Source organism: Carcharhinus amblyrhynchos, chromosome 1 (assembly GCF_965287045.1).
Source record: "Carcharhinus amblyrhynchos chromosome 1, sCarAmb.v2.hapA, whole genome shotgun sequence".
NCBI classification, from domain to species: Eukaryota; Metazoa; Chordata; class Chondrichthyes; order Carcharhiniformes; family Carcharhinidae; genus Carcharhinus; species Carcharhinus amblyrhynchos.
Window position 1 is genome coordinate 78,187,461 of NC_137324.1, and position 15,239 is coordinate 78,202,699.

At 42.5% G+C, this 15,239-nt stretch overlaps 1 protein-coding gene across 1 annotated transcript in view; it reads left to right on the forward strand.

Annotated features, from left to right (window-relative positions):
- Positions 1-4,484: 4,484 nt before the first annotated feature.
- The window catches only part of nmu (neuromedin U), a 39,644-nt gene continuing 28,889 nt past the window's right edge, over positions 4,485-15,239 (forward strand). The window contains 3 exon segments of the mRNA XM_080198191.1: positions 4,485-4,535; positions 4,537-4,735; positions 10,658-10,716. Coding sequence (XP_080054317.1) covers positions 4,485-4,535; positions 4,537-4,735; positions 10,658-10,716 — 309 coding nt within the window.

A 15,239-nucleotide genomic window follows, 5' to 3' on the forward strand; every position in this document is an offset into this window, starting at 1 on the left:
GGAGATTTGCCTACCTTTAGCCCCCATTAATTTGCCCAATACTACCTCTTTCATGATAATGATAGATTCTAGGTTCTCACCTGCCATAGCCTTCTTTCCAGTTTTTGGCATGTTATTTGTGTCTTCCACTGTGAAGACCGACATAAAATATCTGTTCAATGCCTCAGCTATTTTCTCATTTCTAGTTATTACATCCCCCTTCTCATCCTCCAAAGGACCAATGTTTACTTTCACCATTCTTTTTCGTTTTATATATTTGTAGAAATTTTTGCTATTTGTTTTTATATTCTGAGCTAGTTCACTCTTATAATCCATCTTACTTTTCTTTATAGCTTTTATTGTGGATTTCTGCTGACCGTTAAAGATTTTCCAATCCTCTGGATTCTCACTAATCTTTGCCACTCTGTATGTATTTTCTTTCAATTTGATACCCTCCTTCATTTCCTTAGAAATCCATGGCTGATTATTTCTTTTTCTACAGTCCTTCCTTATCACTGATATATACTTTTGCTGAGCAGTGTGAAAGATCGCTTTGAAAGTCCTCCGCTGTTCCTTGATTGTCCATCATAAATTTTTTGCGCCAAGTCTACCTTAGCCAACTCCTCCCTCATCCCTTTGTTTAAGCACAAGACACTGGTATTGGATTTTACCATCTCACGCTCCATCTGTATTTTAAATTCAACAATACTTGATCGCTTCTTCCGAGAGGATCCCTAACTACAAGATCATTAATTACTTCCATCTCATTACACAGGACCAAATCTAGGATAGCTTGCTCCCTTGTCGGTCCCATTACATACTGTTCAAGGAAGCTATCTGGTGGATTGGAAAAATGCTAATGTAATGCCCGTATTGAAAAAGTGAGGGAGGCAGAAAGTAGGAAACTATTGACTAATTAGTTTAACATCTGTCATTGGGAAATTGTTGGAAGCCACTATGAAGGAAGTAATAACAGGATATTTGCAAAGTCAAAATTTAATCTATCAGAGTCAGCACGGACTTATAAAGGATAAATCATGTTTGACATATTTTCTAGAGTTCTTCGAAGATGTAACAAGTGGGTAATGGTGATCCTGTAGATATAGTGTATCTGGACTTCAGGAAGATGTTTGATAAGATGCTGCACAGAAAGTTAATGCATAAGATTAGATCATAGGAGGTTAGAGGTCATTTATTAATTTGGATAGAGGATTAGCTAACCAACAGAAAGCAGAAAGTTGGGATAAATGGGTCTTTTTCGGGTTGTCAGGATGTAACCAGTGGAATGCCATATGGTTTGGTCTTTGGACATCAACTATTTACAATCATTTTAATAACTTGGATGCAGGGACAATAGGTACCACAGCCAAATTTGCAGATGACACTCAAATAGGTGGGACAGTAAGTTGTGATAATGAAATAAGAAATTTACAGATGGATACGGATAGGTTAAGTGAATGGAGCAAATTTTGGCAGATGGCAGATTTTGGCAGAAATTTTGGTAGTTTTGGCATTGACTACAACTCAGCCTCAACACCATTATTCCTACAGAACTCATCTCCAAACTCCGTGGCTGGGGCTCGGCTCCTCCCTCTGCGATTGGATTGTAAGCTGCCTAACCCACTGACTGCAATCAGTGAGGATAGGCAACAACACCTCCACGACCATCCTCAACGCCAGTGCCCCACAAGACTATGGCCTCAGCCCCTTAATATACTCCTTATACACCTATGACTATGTGGGCAAATTACCCTCCAACTCAATTTTCAAGTTTTCTAATAACATCAACATAATGGGTTGGATTTCAAAAATGATGAGACAGAGTAGAGGAAAGAGGTGGAGAAACTAGTGAACTGGTGCGACGAAAATAATGTCTCCCTCAATGTTAGCAAAACAAAGGAGATAGTCATCAACTTAGGAAGCGTAGTGGAGGATATGCCCCTTTCTACATCAACAGGGACGAAGTGGAAATGATGACTGCTTCAAGGTTCTAGGTGGCCAGATCACCAACAACCTGTCCTGGTCCTCCATGCCGACACAATAATTAAGAAAACCCACCAATGTCTCTGCTTTCTCAGGAGACTAAGGAAATTTGGCATGTCTGCTATGACTGTCACCAACTTTTACAGATGCACCATAGAAAGCATTCTTTCTGGTTGTATCACAGCTTGGTATAGCTCCTGCTCTGTCCAAGCCTGAAAAAAACTACGAAGAGTCGTGAGCGAGCCCAGTCCATCATGCAAACCAGCCTCCCATTCATTGACTTTGTCCACACTTCCTGCTGCTTGGAAAAGCAGCCAGTATGATCAAGGACCTCATGCACCCCAGACATATTCTCTTCTACCTCCTTCTGTTAGGAAAAAAAATAAAAGTCTGAGGACATGTAATAACTGACTCAAGCATAAGTTCTTCCCTGCTGCCATGAGATTTTTGAATGGACCTACCACGTATTAAATTGATTTTTCTTTACATCCTAGCTAAGACTGTAACACTGCATTCTGCACCCTCTCCTTTCCTTCCCTTTGTACGGTATGCTTTGTCCATATAACACACAAGAAACAATACTTTTCACTGTATACTAATACATGTGACAATAATAAAACAAATCAAATCAATTTAATAGCTCAGATAGAGGATTGGCTAACCAACAGAAAGCAGAGAGTCAGGATAAATGGGTCTTTTTCAGGTTGGCAAGTTGTAACCATTGGAATGTCACAGGGTTTGGTCTTTAGGGCCCAACTATTTACAATCATGTTAATGACTTGGATGCAGGGACAGGGGGTACAGTAGCCAGATTTGCAGATGATACTAAAATAGTTGGGATAGTAAGTTGCGATAATGAAATAAGAAATTTACAAATGGATATGAATAGGTTAAGTGAACGGGGCAACTTATGGGAGATGGAGTTTGTCAGCTGAGGGGGGATGGTGTGTGATAATCAGCAGGAGATTCCCTTGCCCATGTTTGACCTGGTGTCATGAAACTTCATGGGGCCCAGAGTCAATGTTGGAACAGGACATATTCAGGAATGATGGTAGTAGTGTCTGAGACATTATCAGTAAGGTATGATTCCATGAATATGACTGAGTCAGACTGTTGCTTGACTAGTCTCAAAACAGTTCTCCCAGTTTTGGCACAAGCCCCCAGATGTTAGTAAGGAGGAATCTGCAGGGTCTACAGGGCTGAATTTGCCATTGTCATTTCCAGTGCCTCAATCTTTCCAGTTTGATTCCTTCTTTTTGTTTCCTTTGTAGTGATTGAATACAATTGAATGGGTTGTTAGGCCACTTTAGAGGGCATTTCAGTGGGTCTGGAGTCATATGTAGGCCCTAAAGGTGAACCAATTGGGTTCTTATGACAATTGTTTCATGGTCATCAAGAGATTTTTAATTCCAGATATTTCATTGCGTTTTTTTAAAATTCCATGATCTGCCATGGTGGGATTCAAACCCAAATTCCCAGAGCATTAACCTCGGTCTCTCGATTACTAGTCAAGCAACAATACCACTGCGCCACTTCTCTCTCTCTCTCCCCTCACCACCACCCACATCCCTTGCTACTCATTGAAAGTACACCTAAACATGGATTGGAATTCCTTTTGAAAGATTGGTCGGTTTATTTCACTTATTTAGGAATAGATTAACATGCAGTTAACCCTGAATACCAATATTACCATGAATAAAATGCTCAGGTGCTAAAATGCAATTATCCCAGTTGTCAAAAGGACACTGTGATTCTGCAAAATAATGAGCATAGGAATTGTCTGCAAGATGTGAACTTAAAGTTTACCAGATTTCTTTGGGATTATATGAACATAATCATGTGCAGAAGCAATCTTAGTCTTGTCGGTCAGGACTACACATTTTAGTAACTTGAGCAGAATTTAAACAAGTTCCAGTTCAGATTTTAATTCTGTGCAAATAGAACCACCAAATCTAAACAGTGCAGAAGGAGGGCATTTGGACCATCGAGTCTGCACCTATTCTCCAAAGACTCTCTTACGTAGACTCACTCTGCCACTCCAACCTATACCCGTAACACTGCACATTTATCATGGCTAATCCAGCTTACCTACACATCTTTTCGACACTAATGGAGAATTTAGTATGGCCAATCCACCTAACCTGAATATCTTTGGACTGTGGGAGGAAACCAGAGCACCTAGAGGAAACCCACACAGACACAGAGAGAAACTGCAAACTCCACACTGACAGTCACCCAGGACCAGAATTGAATCCAGATCCCTGACGCTATGAGACAGCATTACTAACCACTGTGCCACCCTAAGTGGGTTTCGAATGAGTTAAAATCTGACCCACCTCCAGAACTAACTCATCTAATTTATTCACATTTAGTGACACACTTGGAGGAAAGAAGTATCTTTTTTTTGCATTGGAGTGGAAATCATAAAAGGTGAGTTGCAGGACTGAAGGTGCTGTTTATAGTCAGAATTGAGAGTGAATGACAGCACATGGTCTGTCTCATCCTGCCCGGGAACATGGCGTATGACGTTTGATCCAGTCGGTGCTGACGTGGGGAATCTAAGAGGTGTTTTAAAGAGTGCAGCTACACAGTAGTGAAAATCCACAAGTATCCCAGTTGCCTGACTCAGATCGTTGTGGGCCGACCATGCTGAGCCACAACCTGTGTCAGTACCGAGGAGCAGAAAGAGCGCCGCACAGCATCGCTATGAAGTACTCCCACTGCATCCTCGCACTCACATTGTTACTCCTCTCCCGCTGCTGCTTCTCACAAGGTAAGAATGTTGCTTTCACTCTCTTCCTCTCCCATGTTTATCCATTACATTTCTGTCAGCGTTGTCTTACTTTCTCCTCTCCATTCGAAGACGAAAGTCAATCTTCATGTAGCGTTTGTAACAGATGCATAATTGGGATACGGTAAAGAAACACCGCCGCTTCGCCAATGTACTTTCTCCCAAATCCTCTAAGCTCGCGTTTCACTAATTTTTTTTCACCCTTGTTTTTAATCTCCCTGACCTTTTCTGTTTCTTTTAATCGTTTCGCCTTTTTTTTGTAACCTCCTGGTGAACTATTTAAAACATGTCTATAGTCCTTATTCTCTGGTTTCTCCTTCCCATAGTAAATTCTGTCGAAAACTTTTGATTTGTTGATGCGAAGAACATTTCTGGACATAAACAGTGACATTGTTTTAATGCAGTACAGTATTCTACGGTGTTTGATATTCATTAACGTGTGAGATCTGAAGCTGTCTTGTCCTCTCTGGGGTTCCTGCAGAGTAGACTATATATAGATAGAGAGAAAAAAAAATAGGGAGGGGGAAGTCAATCCCATCCACTCCCCCATCCACCCAATGCAAAGATTAAAATTGGTACCATTGGAGCAGGTTTTTCAAGATTTTCATTAATGAGTTACTATTGGAAGTGAAGGGAAACTTTTTTTTAATCAACCCGGTTCAAAGACTTTCCAAGAGTTCGTGCTCTGTGTGGACAAAAGTCCACCCTGGGCTGCCTGTTGAATGAAGCGCTTTACAACAATGTGCAGCTAAACAAAAAGAGAGAAACTGTTTCATGTTACTCGGCTTTTCGAATAGAAGCAGCAGAAATTAGCTTTCTTTGGGGAAATGCTGGAGCTCCAATACTAAGTTATTTTAGTAATCATGTTGCCATCTTCCACCCAGCCTCCCCTGGAGCTCGCATCGTAGCTTCACTCTCAGTTCTTAGATTTGGGAGAAAGTACATTGGCGAAGCGGCGGTGTTTCTTTACGGTATCCCAATTACGCATCTGTTACAAACGCTACATGAAGATTGGCTTTCATCTTCGATGGAGTCTGAATGTAATTAACTATCGGGAAATGAATGAGGCTTTTTTTTTACAGCAGACGCTCAGTGTGACCGACCAATCTGTAATTGTGAATCTGAGGATAGATGCAGAAAAAAATACTTTATCCAAATGCATTGGTTCAAAGCTTTCAGAAAGATTAAAGTCCTGTTTTATTATGCATAAAAAGGAGGGAGTTGTGAGTAGTCATTCTTAATGTTGTGTCTCCTGCAGCTCGAAAGAATTTGAAGAGTGTGCGGGTAGAGACAATAAGCATGTTAAGAAAAATCTAGATTAAAATTAGGAAATCAACATTTTGTTTGTTTGTCTTTGTCCTCTGCTTAGAGTCTAATGAAAGCATTTGGCGTAATCATATTTAAATACTGGTGTTTAAGTGTGAATTGTGATGTACAGATGCAAATTGACTATACTATTTAAATATGGGCATTATTGAGTTAAAGTGCTTTAGAAGCATGCAAGATGATTTAATATATGATTTAATAAAAATATTGTCAAGGTTAAAGTAAAAATATTAATAAAGTAATTAATTAAAGCGGAAAAGAACAACAATTTCCAACTATTGTGCACAAATAAAACAGTGAAATATAACGAATATTTAAGTTTTAAATATTTTATATTGTCACTTTAATCCTTTTCAAACAAATTGGAAATTAATACTTTTTCTGTTTTAAATGGAACACAACAAATAGAGATAAGCTGTTATATTTACATCTGTGCTTTTATAAAGTGAGAATGATTTAAATGAATTTGTTTTTTAACCGACATAAATAGAAAATTTGAAAATCAATTCTGAAATCAAATCAAATCTGAAATCAATTTGATAGCATAAATCAATTGCAATAGAATGCATTTTGATTTAATCTATATCCAAATGTTCAGTAAGTGTAACAAATTTGCTTTTGTTAAGGAGACATCACAGCACTATTTGGCAGGTCACTTTTTTCTATTTGGTAAATAGTAGCATAGGTAATGCATTAATCAAATGCAAAAATATTATTGAATTGAGAGAAATGGTTCCCATTGAAAGCAGAGAATGGGGTACTTTTTAAAAATAACTTTTTAACTAAAGCATGAAACAGTTATGTGAAAAAAGTAAAATTATGTGAAAACTTTCTTGAACTACTCCCATTCTGCCACTTTAACTTTGTCAGAATTGCATTAAAAACTCTGATTGTACTGCCCTTTCTATGAGATACAGCAGCGTAGTGGAGCAGATCTGAGGAAATTCCTGTTCATTATTTTGCTGCATAAATTAACATTGTGGATAAAAATCAAGCTTAATTATTTACTACAGTATCTCTAGACCTAAAATCTGATGATTACAAGGAAGCCAATAATGCATATTTGATACTGTTGGTTAATAAAGGATAATGCAATTATTAATTCATTATAGAATTATTTAGTGCACAGCAAAAAGGTCTTCTAAACTTTTCCTGCCAAAAAAATGACTGATACATTTTTACAATATTACATAAAATTTTAAAATCTTATTTATTATTGTATTTAACATAGTCACACCGAGAGTATTGGATGTTGCAATCATATTTCTCAATGTTTCCACAGAATTCTTTCCAGAAAAATAAACCCAAAGTTATCCCTGTTTAAGTGCAAAAAGCATTCTGATGGTTCAGATTGGTCTGACTTACCTACTTCTTGAAGCTAATGTCGCACAATTGGTAACAGAATCATAGAAAAATACTTTGCGGAAGAAGCCCTTTGGTCCAACAAGTCTGCACCAACCCATGGGAAACACCTGACCTCCCACCTAATCTCATTTACCAGCACTTGGCCCATAGCCTTGAATGTTATGATGTGCCAATTTGATGTGGCAATTCACCTCTACCACCCTCCCAGGCAGTACATTTCAGATTGTCACTACCCTCTGGGTAAAAAATGTTTTCTGACATCCCCTGCCTGCCCTTACCTTGAATTTGTGTCCTTTTGTGACTGACTCTTCAACTCAGGGGAATGGCTGCTCCTTATCCACTCTGTCCATGTCCCCCATAATCTTATACACCTTGATCAGGTCACTCCTCAGTCTTCTCTGCTCCAACAAAAACTACCCAAACCTACCCAACCTCTTTTCATAACTTAAATGTTCCATCCCAGCAGCATTCTGGTGAATCTTGTCTGCACCCCCTCCAATACAAAACATCCTTCCTATAATGTGGCAGCCAGAACTGAACACAGTACTCTAAATGTGGCCTCACCAAAGTTCCATGAAACAACAACATTACTTCCTTGTCTTTGCAATCTCGATTATTGAAGCAAATGTCCCATGTGCCTTTTTTACCACACTATGAAAATGCCCTTCCACCTTCAGAGATCTATAGACAAATACACAAAGGTTCCTTTGCTTAACAGAATTTCTTAGTGCCATGCCTTCATTGAACACTTTCTTGTCAAATTAATTTTCTCAAAGTGTATCACCTTACACTTTTCAGGGTTGAATTCCATCTGTTATTTACTTGCCCATTTGACCATCCCGTCTGTATCTTCAAGACATTCAACCTCACTGCGAACAACCATGTCAATTTTTGTGTCATCCACGAACTAACTAATCCTACCCCACACCTAGTCATCCATGTTGTTTTTATAAATGACAAATAATAGGGGACCCAGCATAGATCCTTGTGGTATGCCACTGGACACTGGCTTCCAGTCACTAAAGCAAACTTCTGTCATCACCCTCTGTCTCCTATAACTGAGCCAATTTTGAATCCAATTTATCAAATTACCCTGTATCCCATGTGCATTTACCTTCTTTACAAGTCTCCCATGTGGGACCTTGTTAAAGGCTTTGCTGAAATCTATATAAACTACATCGACTGCACTACCCTCATCAACACATCTGATCACCTCCTCAAAAAATGCAATCAAATTTGTTAGGCATGACCTCCCTCTGTTGAAGCCATGCTGACTATCCCTGATAAAGCCTTGCCTCTCCAAGTGGAGATAGATGCTCTCTTTCAGATGTTTCTTCAATAGTTTCCCTGCCACTGATGTGAGACCCACTGGTTTGTAGTTGCCTGGTTTATCTCTCTAACCCTTATTAAATATGGAACCATACTACCTGTTCTCCAGACCTCTGGCACCTCCCTCATGGCCAGAGAGGAATTGGTCAGAGCCCCTTCCATCCCCTTGCCTCCCATAGCAGCCTGGGGCACAATTCATTCAGACCTGGAGATCTGTCCACTTTAAACCTGTCAACACCTCCACTACCTTGTCTTTCCCTTCGTCAATTTGCTCAAGAAGCTTACAGTCTCTCACCCCAAATTTCATACCATCATCCTCATTCTCTTGGGTGAAGATATATGAATAAAGCAATGATACCTCATTTACCAAGAAAGAATACAAGAAAATTATCAATCTCTTGGAGAAAAATCTGAATACTTTTGTTGCAAAATTAATCACAGTACATGACAATTAGAGATTGATTTTATTTCAATGTACATAAAGTTAAAGTTAATTTATTAGTCACAAGTAGGCTTACATTGACACTGCAGCAAAGTTATTGTGAAAATCTCCTAGTGGCCACACTCCAGCACCTGTTCAGGTACACGGAGGGAGAATTTAGCATGGCCAATCCACCTAACCTGCAGATCTTTGGACTGTGGGAGGAAACCACAGCACCTGGTGGAAACCCATGCAGACACAGGGAGAACATGCAGACTCCGCACAGATAGTGACTCAAGCTAGAATTGAACTCAGGTCCCTGGCTCTGTGAGGCAACAATGCTAACCACTGGACTACCATGCAGCCCATCACATTTGAAATTATGGCAGGCATTCAATATCTGGTAGGTGTGGTGTCATTAGTCACATGGAAATGTATGGGTGTTAACCTGACTACGATGCTGGTAAGAGGCAGTGAAAATTGGAAGTCACAATCTCGCCAGTGAGATTCACGACTTCCAGGTTTTGCCATATATTGAGTCCCCGCCACTGTTTTTGATAAGCGAGGGGATTAAGGGTTATGGGGAGAGGGTGGGAATGTGGAGCTGAGCCAAGACAGATCAGCCATGATCTTATTGAATGGCGGGGCAGGCTCGAAGGGCTAGTTGGCCTACTCCTGCTCCTGTTTCTTATGTTCTTATGTTCACTGATGGTGAAATCAGGCTCAATATCCCACCTACTATCTCTGTCTCTGACTCAGTTTCAATTTCTACCTGCACCTACAAAATACTTTGTGATATTTTATTATTGTGGAAACTCTAGCAATGCAAGTTTTTTCCCATTATCAATAGACAATAACAAGATACAGCAAAATGTACCAGTGTCATTTTAATTTTGTGTGACAATATAAATACAGTGATAGCAAGTCAGCAACCCTTTTACATCTCTCCTGATTTTCATTTCCATTGATGTCATTTGCAATTGTCTGTTTTACATTGTTACACAGTGAAAATCTAGAACAAGAGGTCACAAGTATTGGTTGCGAGGTGGTGGATTTAACACTGCGATGAGAAGACACTACTTCTCGCAGAGGATGGTGAATTTATGGAACTCGCTGTCCCATAGTGAGGTGGTTTGAATCATTGAATGGTTTCAAAAGGGAGATAGACATATTTCTCATAAAAGAAAGGGGAAGAGAAATATGGGGAACAGGTGGAGAGGTGGATTTGAGACCAGGGAGAGATCAGCAATAATCTGATTGCAGAGCAGGCTTGAAGGGCTGAATTTGCCTCCTTCTGCTCTTAATTCCTATGAAAATTATACAAATGTCCTTAAAAAAAAGCATGAAAAAGTAATCATGGCCAAGTTATAGATGTTTGTTGTGTTAGAGTTGCAAGATATTTGTAGCTTCAGGTAGAATAAATTTCCTAACTGTTGATCGATACAATCCAATTTATTTTATAGGTGTACCTGCATCACCCCTTGGGTTTCCAGCAGAACAAGAGTTACGTCTGTGGAGTGAGGTAATTATAGCCAAATTTTATTTGAAGAAAGTAAACCAGCTAACTCGTGGTATTCTTAAAAATCAAGGAAAGAGAAAAACACATTATCAGGCAAATTGCAGATATGAAGATCACAATTTTCTGCGTATCAATTCCTGTTGGAGGTACTATCTTAATTCCATTATTCATATGTTGAGAAAAGAATATTGTAACTTATGACAGGTTTACTTATAAGGCTATAGAGCAAATGTGGACTATGGCAATTCTCCCCTGACACCATGGCCAGCGAGAACAGAGTGTTTGGCGCTCAGACAAATTTTCATTCACTGCAGAGGGACTGGAGAATCCCAGCCACAGATGAGGTCAGAGAATTTTGGCTTACGTGAACACTTTTTATATTCCCGTAATGAAGCTTTAATACTTCGAGAATTGACCTCGATTACCAACATACAGTATGTAATCTATTGAAGCGTAATTCCAACTTTCACTGGTTCCCTTACCTTTTTTAAAAAAAGACAAAATATAATGTTGGCACTGATGGCCGTGAGGTGGGAGAGCAGTCTCCCAAAAGGGTGGCCAAGAGAAGGGGGATACGGAGGCCTAGACAGTACTGGACCAGAACATAATTCGAGGGACTGTTGGAGGTCATGTGCCGTCCCCAGCTCCGCCTATCTAAGGACCAGCACCTGTGTGAGGCTTTAGCACACCTGGCACATTAGGGGAGGGGCAGCCACCCGCTGCCAGTAGAAGTTAAGGTGACGGCAGCACTTAATTTCTGCGTGACAGGGTCATTTCAGACACACAGTGGTGACTTTTCTGGAATCTCTCAGGCCTCAGTCCACAGATGTATTTGCCAGGTGACAGATGCCTTGTTCACCCGAGCAGGCCAATACGTCCACTTTGCCACAGGTTCAAGGTGAGGTGGGGGGGCGGGGGGGGCGAGGTTTAACACAGATATCAGAGGGACGTATTTTGCACAGAGGATGGTGGGGGCCTGGAATGCACTGCCAAGCAGGGTGGTGGGGGCGGACATGCTGGGATCGTTTAAGACTTATCTGGATAGCCACATGAACAGACTGGGAATGGAGAGATACAAACGAGTGGTCTAGTTGGACCAATGAGCGGTGCTTGGAGGGCTGAAGGGCCTGTTTCCTGTGCTGTATTTTTCTTTGTTCTTTGATGTTGGACAGGGTCAGCCGGAGGCCTGGGCTGCAAGTTTCACTGCCATTGCCAGGATGCCCCATGTTCAAGGGGCAGTGGGTGGGACACACGTCACCCTGTGGTCCCCTCGAGGGGAGAGTCAACCATTTATTAACAGGAAGGGGTTCCACTCCAGCAGTCTGTGAGCTAGCCAGGCTTTGGAGCCCCTCAGCATTAGCCTTCTGAGACTTGTTGAGACTCACAGCCATGGCCTGCTGTTTCTCCAGAATCCAAGCGAGAGCCCCAGCCATGGCCAGTAGTGTCTTCAACATGCCCCCAACACCTGTGGCTATGAACCGATGTGCCTCCAGAATGCCGGCGACACCCTCAGCTGTGGCCCACTGTGTCTCTGCCATGGCTCACTGTGTCTCTAGAATGGCCCGGATCCTGTCACCCATGAGGCCAAATCCCTCTTCCAGACTTTCTGCTGCAGATGCCACCCTTGCAGTGTTGGCCTGGTTAACAAAGTTAAAGTTAAAGTTTATTTATTATTGTCACATTTAGGCTTACATTAATACTGCAATGAAGTTACTGTGAAAACCCCCTAATGGCCACACTCCGGTGCCTGTTTTGGTACACAGAAGGACAATTTAGCATGGACAATGCATCTAACCAACACAGCTTTCGGAACGTGGGAGGAAACCGGAGCACCCGGAGGAAATCCGTGCAGACACGGGAGAATGTGCAGACTCTGCACAGACAGTGACCCAAGCTGGGAATTGAATCCGGGTGCCTGGCACTGTGAGGCAGCAGTGCTAACCACTGTGCTACTGTGCCACCCCATACAGTGCTGGCACCACCTTCTGCGACAGCACTCTATTTGACTCCTCCAAACAGCCTTGCAGTCATAGCATGGTTGCTGATAGCCCTTCCACAACTCCCTAGGTTTGCTGATGCATCTCCACCGGCTTCCGGATGAATGAACCTGAGGCTCGACATCTGGCTTGGGGCCAGCTGCATCTTCACCTCTGGCAGACATTGTGTGCCCGAGCCCTCGGATATGCCCGCCTCCACCTGATGTGCGTCAGCGGCTGTGATGTGCTCACCAATAAGTGACTCAGAAGCCTCGGCACTGACATGACCAACCGTTGTGACAGTCTCTGTGTTGGTGGGTTCTGTGATATAGATGTCAGTGCCAATTCTTTGGTGCTGTCCTCTGAGAATTCTTCAGAGTCTTCCTCTGAGATATCATCTGAAGTCTCAATGGGAATTGGTTCCCAAGCAGCAGGAGAGATCGTCAACTTCAGAAGGGCCTGGTTCACCAGGATCCAGCACTGTAGGAAAGAACACACATTATAGCGAGGGGGATTGAATATAAAAGTAGGGAGGTCTTGCTGCAGCTGTATAGGGCATTGGTGAGGCCGCAGCTGGAGTACTGTGTGCAGTTTTGGGCGCCGCACCTGCGCAAGGATATTTTGGCCCTGGAGGGAGTGCAGAGGAGGTTTACTAGGCTGATACCGGAGTTGAGGGGATTGAGCTATGAGGAGAGGCTGAATAAACTAGGCTTGTACTCGTTAGAGTTTAGAAGAATGAGGGGAGATCTCATTGAGACGTATAAGATGATGAATGGGATGGATAGGATAGAGGTGGAGAGACTCTTCCCGCTCAAAAAAGACAGTAGGACTAGGGGGCACAGCCTCAAGATAAAGGGGAGGCGGTTTAGAACGGAGTTGAGGAGGAACTTCTTCACTCAAAGGGTGGTGAATCTCTGGAATTCTCTGCCCGTTGAAGTGGTGGAGGCTGCCTCGCTAAATATTTTTAAGAAGCGGGTTGATGGGTTCTTGATGAGAGAGGGGATTAAGGGTTATGGGGAGAGGGTGGGAAAGTGGAACTGAGCCACAACAGATCAGCCATGATCTTATTGAATGGCGGGGCAGGCTCGAAGGGCTAGATGGCCTACTCCTGCTCCTATTTCTTATGTTCTTATTATGTTCTTAAAACAGTCTGCGCAGCATGACACTTACTTCAAGAAAAACTTAGGGTGCTCACTTGCACGCTGGACGCTGACCTGGCTGTCAGTGACCAATCTAGGATCGTTTCTCCTCGCCAACTCCAGGGCACACTGCTCAGAGCCCATCAGCAGCCACAGCTCAGGAACACCCCATCAGTTTTCTCCCTCTCACACCAGTTGTGTGCAGTTTTCTCCTTTGGGGACATAAGGGGGATTGAAAGCATGATGCATGGAAGGGCATAGGGTGCAATGAGTGTTGGGATTGGTGAGCTCATGTTGGCTGCTTCAGGGAGATGGGTCCCCACTGGGGTGTTGCTTACTGGGGGGGTGCCACAGGGATTAGAGGCAGTACGGGGGGTGGAGGGGGTGGGTGGGGTGGGGGGGGAGGAAGACTGGAGATGGGGAGGCCATCAGGGCAGTGATGTTTGGGTCAGCAAGGGGTGGGGAGGCCGGCAATGTCCGGGTCAGTGGGGGGAGGGGAGGCCAGAAGGCCATTGATATCTGGGTCCATGGGGAATGGGGAAGCTGGCGATGTCTGGATCAGTGGGGCATGGGGAAGCTGGGAGGACTCTTGTGGGAGAGAAGGGGGGTTGAGAAGTATTAATGTCTGTTGGGGGGGGGGGGGGAGGCGGTGGAGGGTGGGGGGGAGGTGGGTGGAGAATGAGAGGCCAGCGTTTAGGCCAGTAATGCCCGTGAGGGGAGGGAGTGGGGGAATGAGAGGCCAGTGATGAAGCCAGTATGTCTGTGAGGAGAGGGAGTAGAGAGTGAGAGGGCAGTGATGAGGCCAGTAATGTCCATGGGGGGTTGAGGCCAGCACTCTATGGTGGGAGGACTTGTTTAGCAATCTCCCAGAGATCGGCACGTGTGTGGAGGCCTGCACCATGCGCTGATTTCAGCCTCTTCAGCGGGAATAGGCTCCACCCCCAGATTTTTCACGTGATTCATGTTTGTGCCGTCTGCAGTGCACAGAGTGGGAGATTTATTTTGAAAACCCTCTGGAAAAACCAATGTGATTTACTCCGGTTTTCACGCAAATTTGACACTTAGAATTTCTTTGGGCGAATTGCCCCCACAATGTGTGTACCAATAATGTGACACTTACATTCACTAAAAATCCGATAACCACCAACTGAATTCTTTTATCCAAGTCATTTTTTATATTTCAATATTTCTTTTTTATCTCCTTAGATCACTTTTATTTTCGTTACTAGAATTTGTTCGTTAACTTCATGTTGAAACTAATTTAGACCATGCTGTATCAGAAATAAATAATTTAAAATATTGGTTGTGATACTGTATAAAGTAATTGCATCAATAAATTCTAGCATTGCACAGATCAGAGTGACTTCACTCCATTTCCCTTTTATTTATTCATTGCCCATGCCTTGTAGTT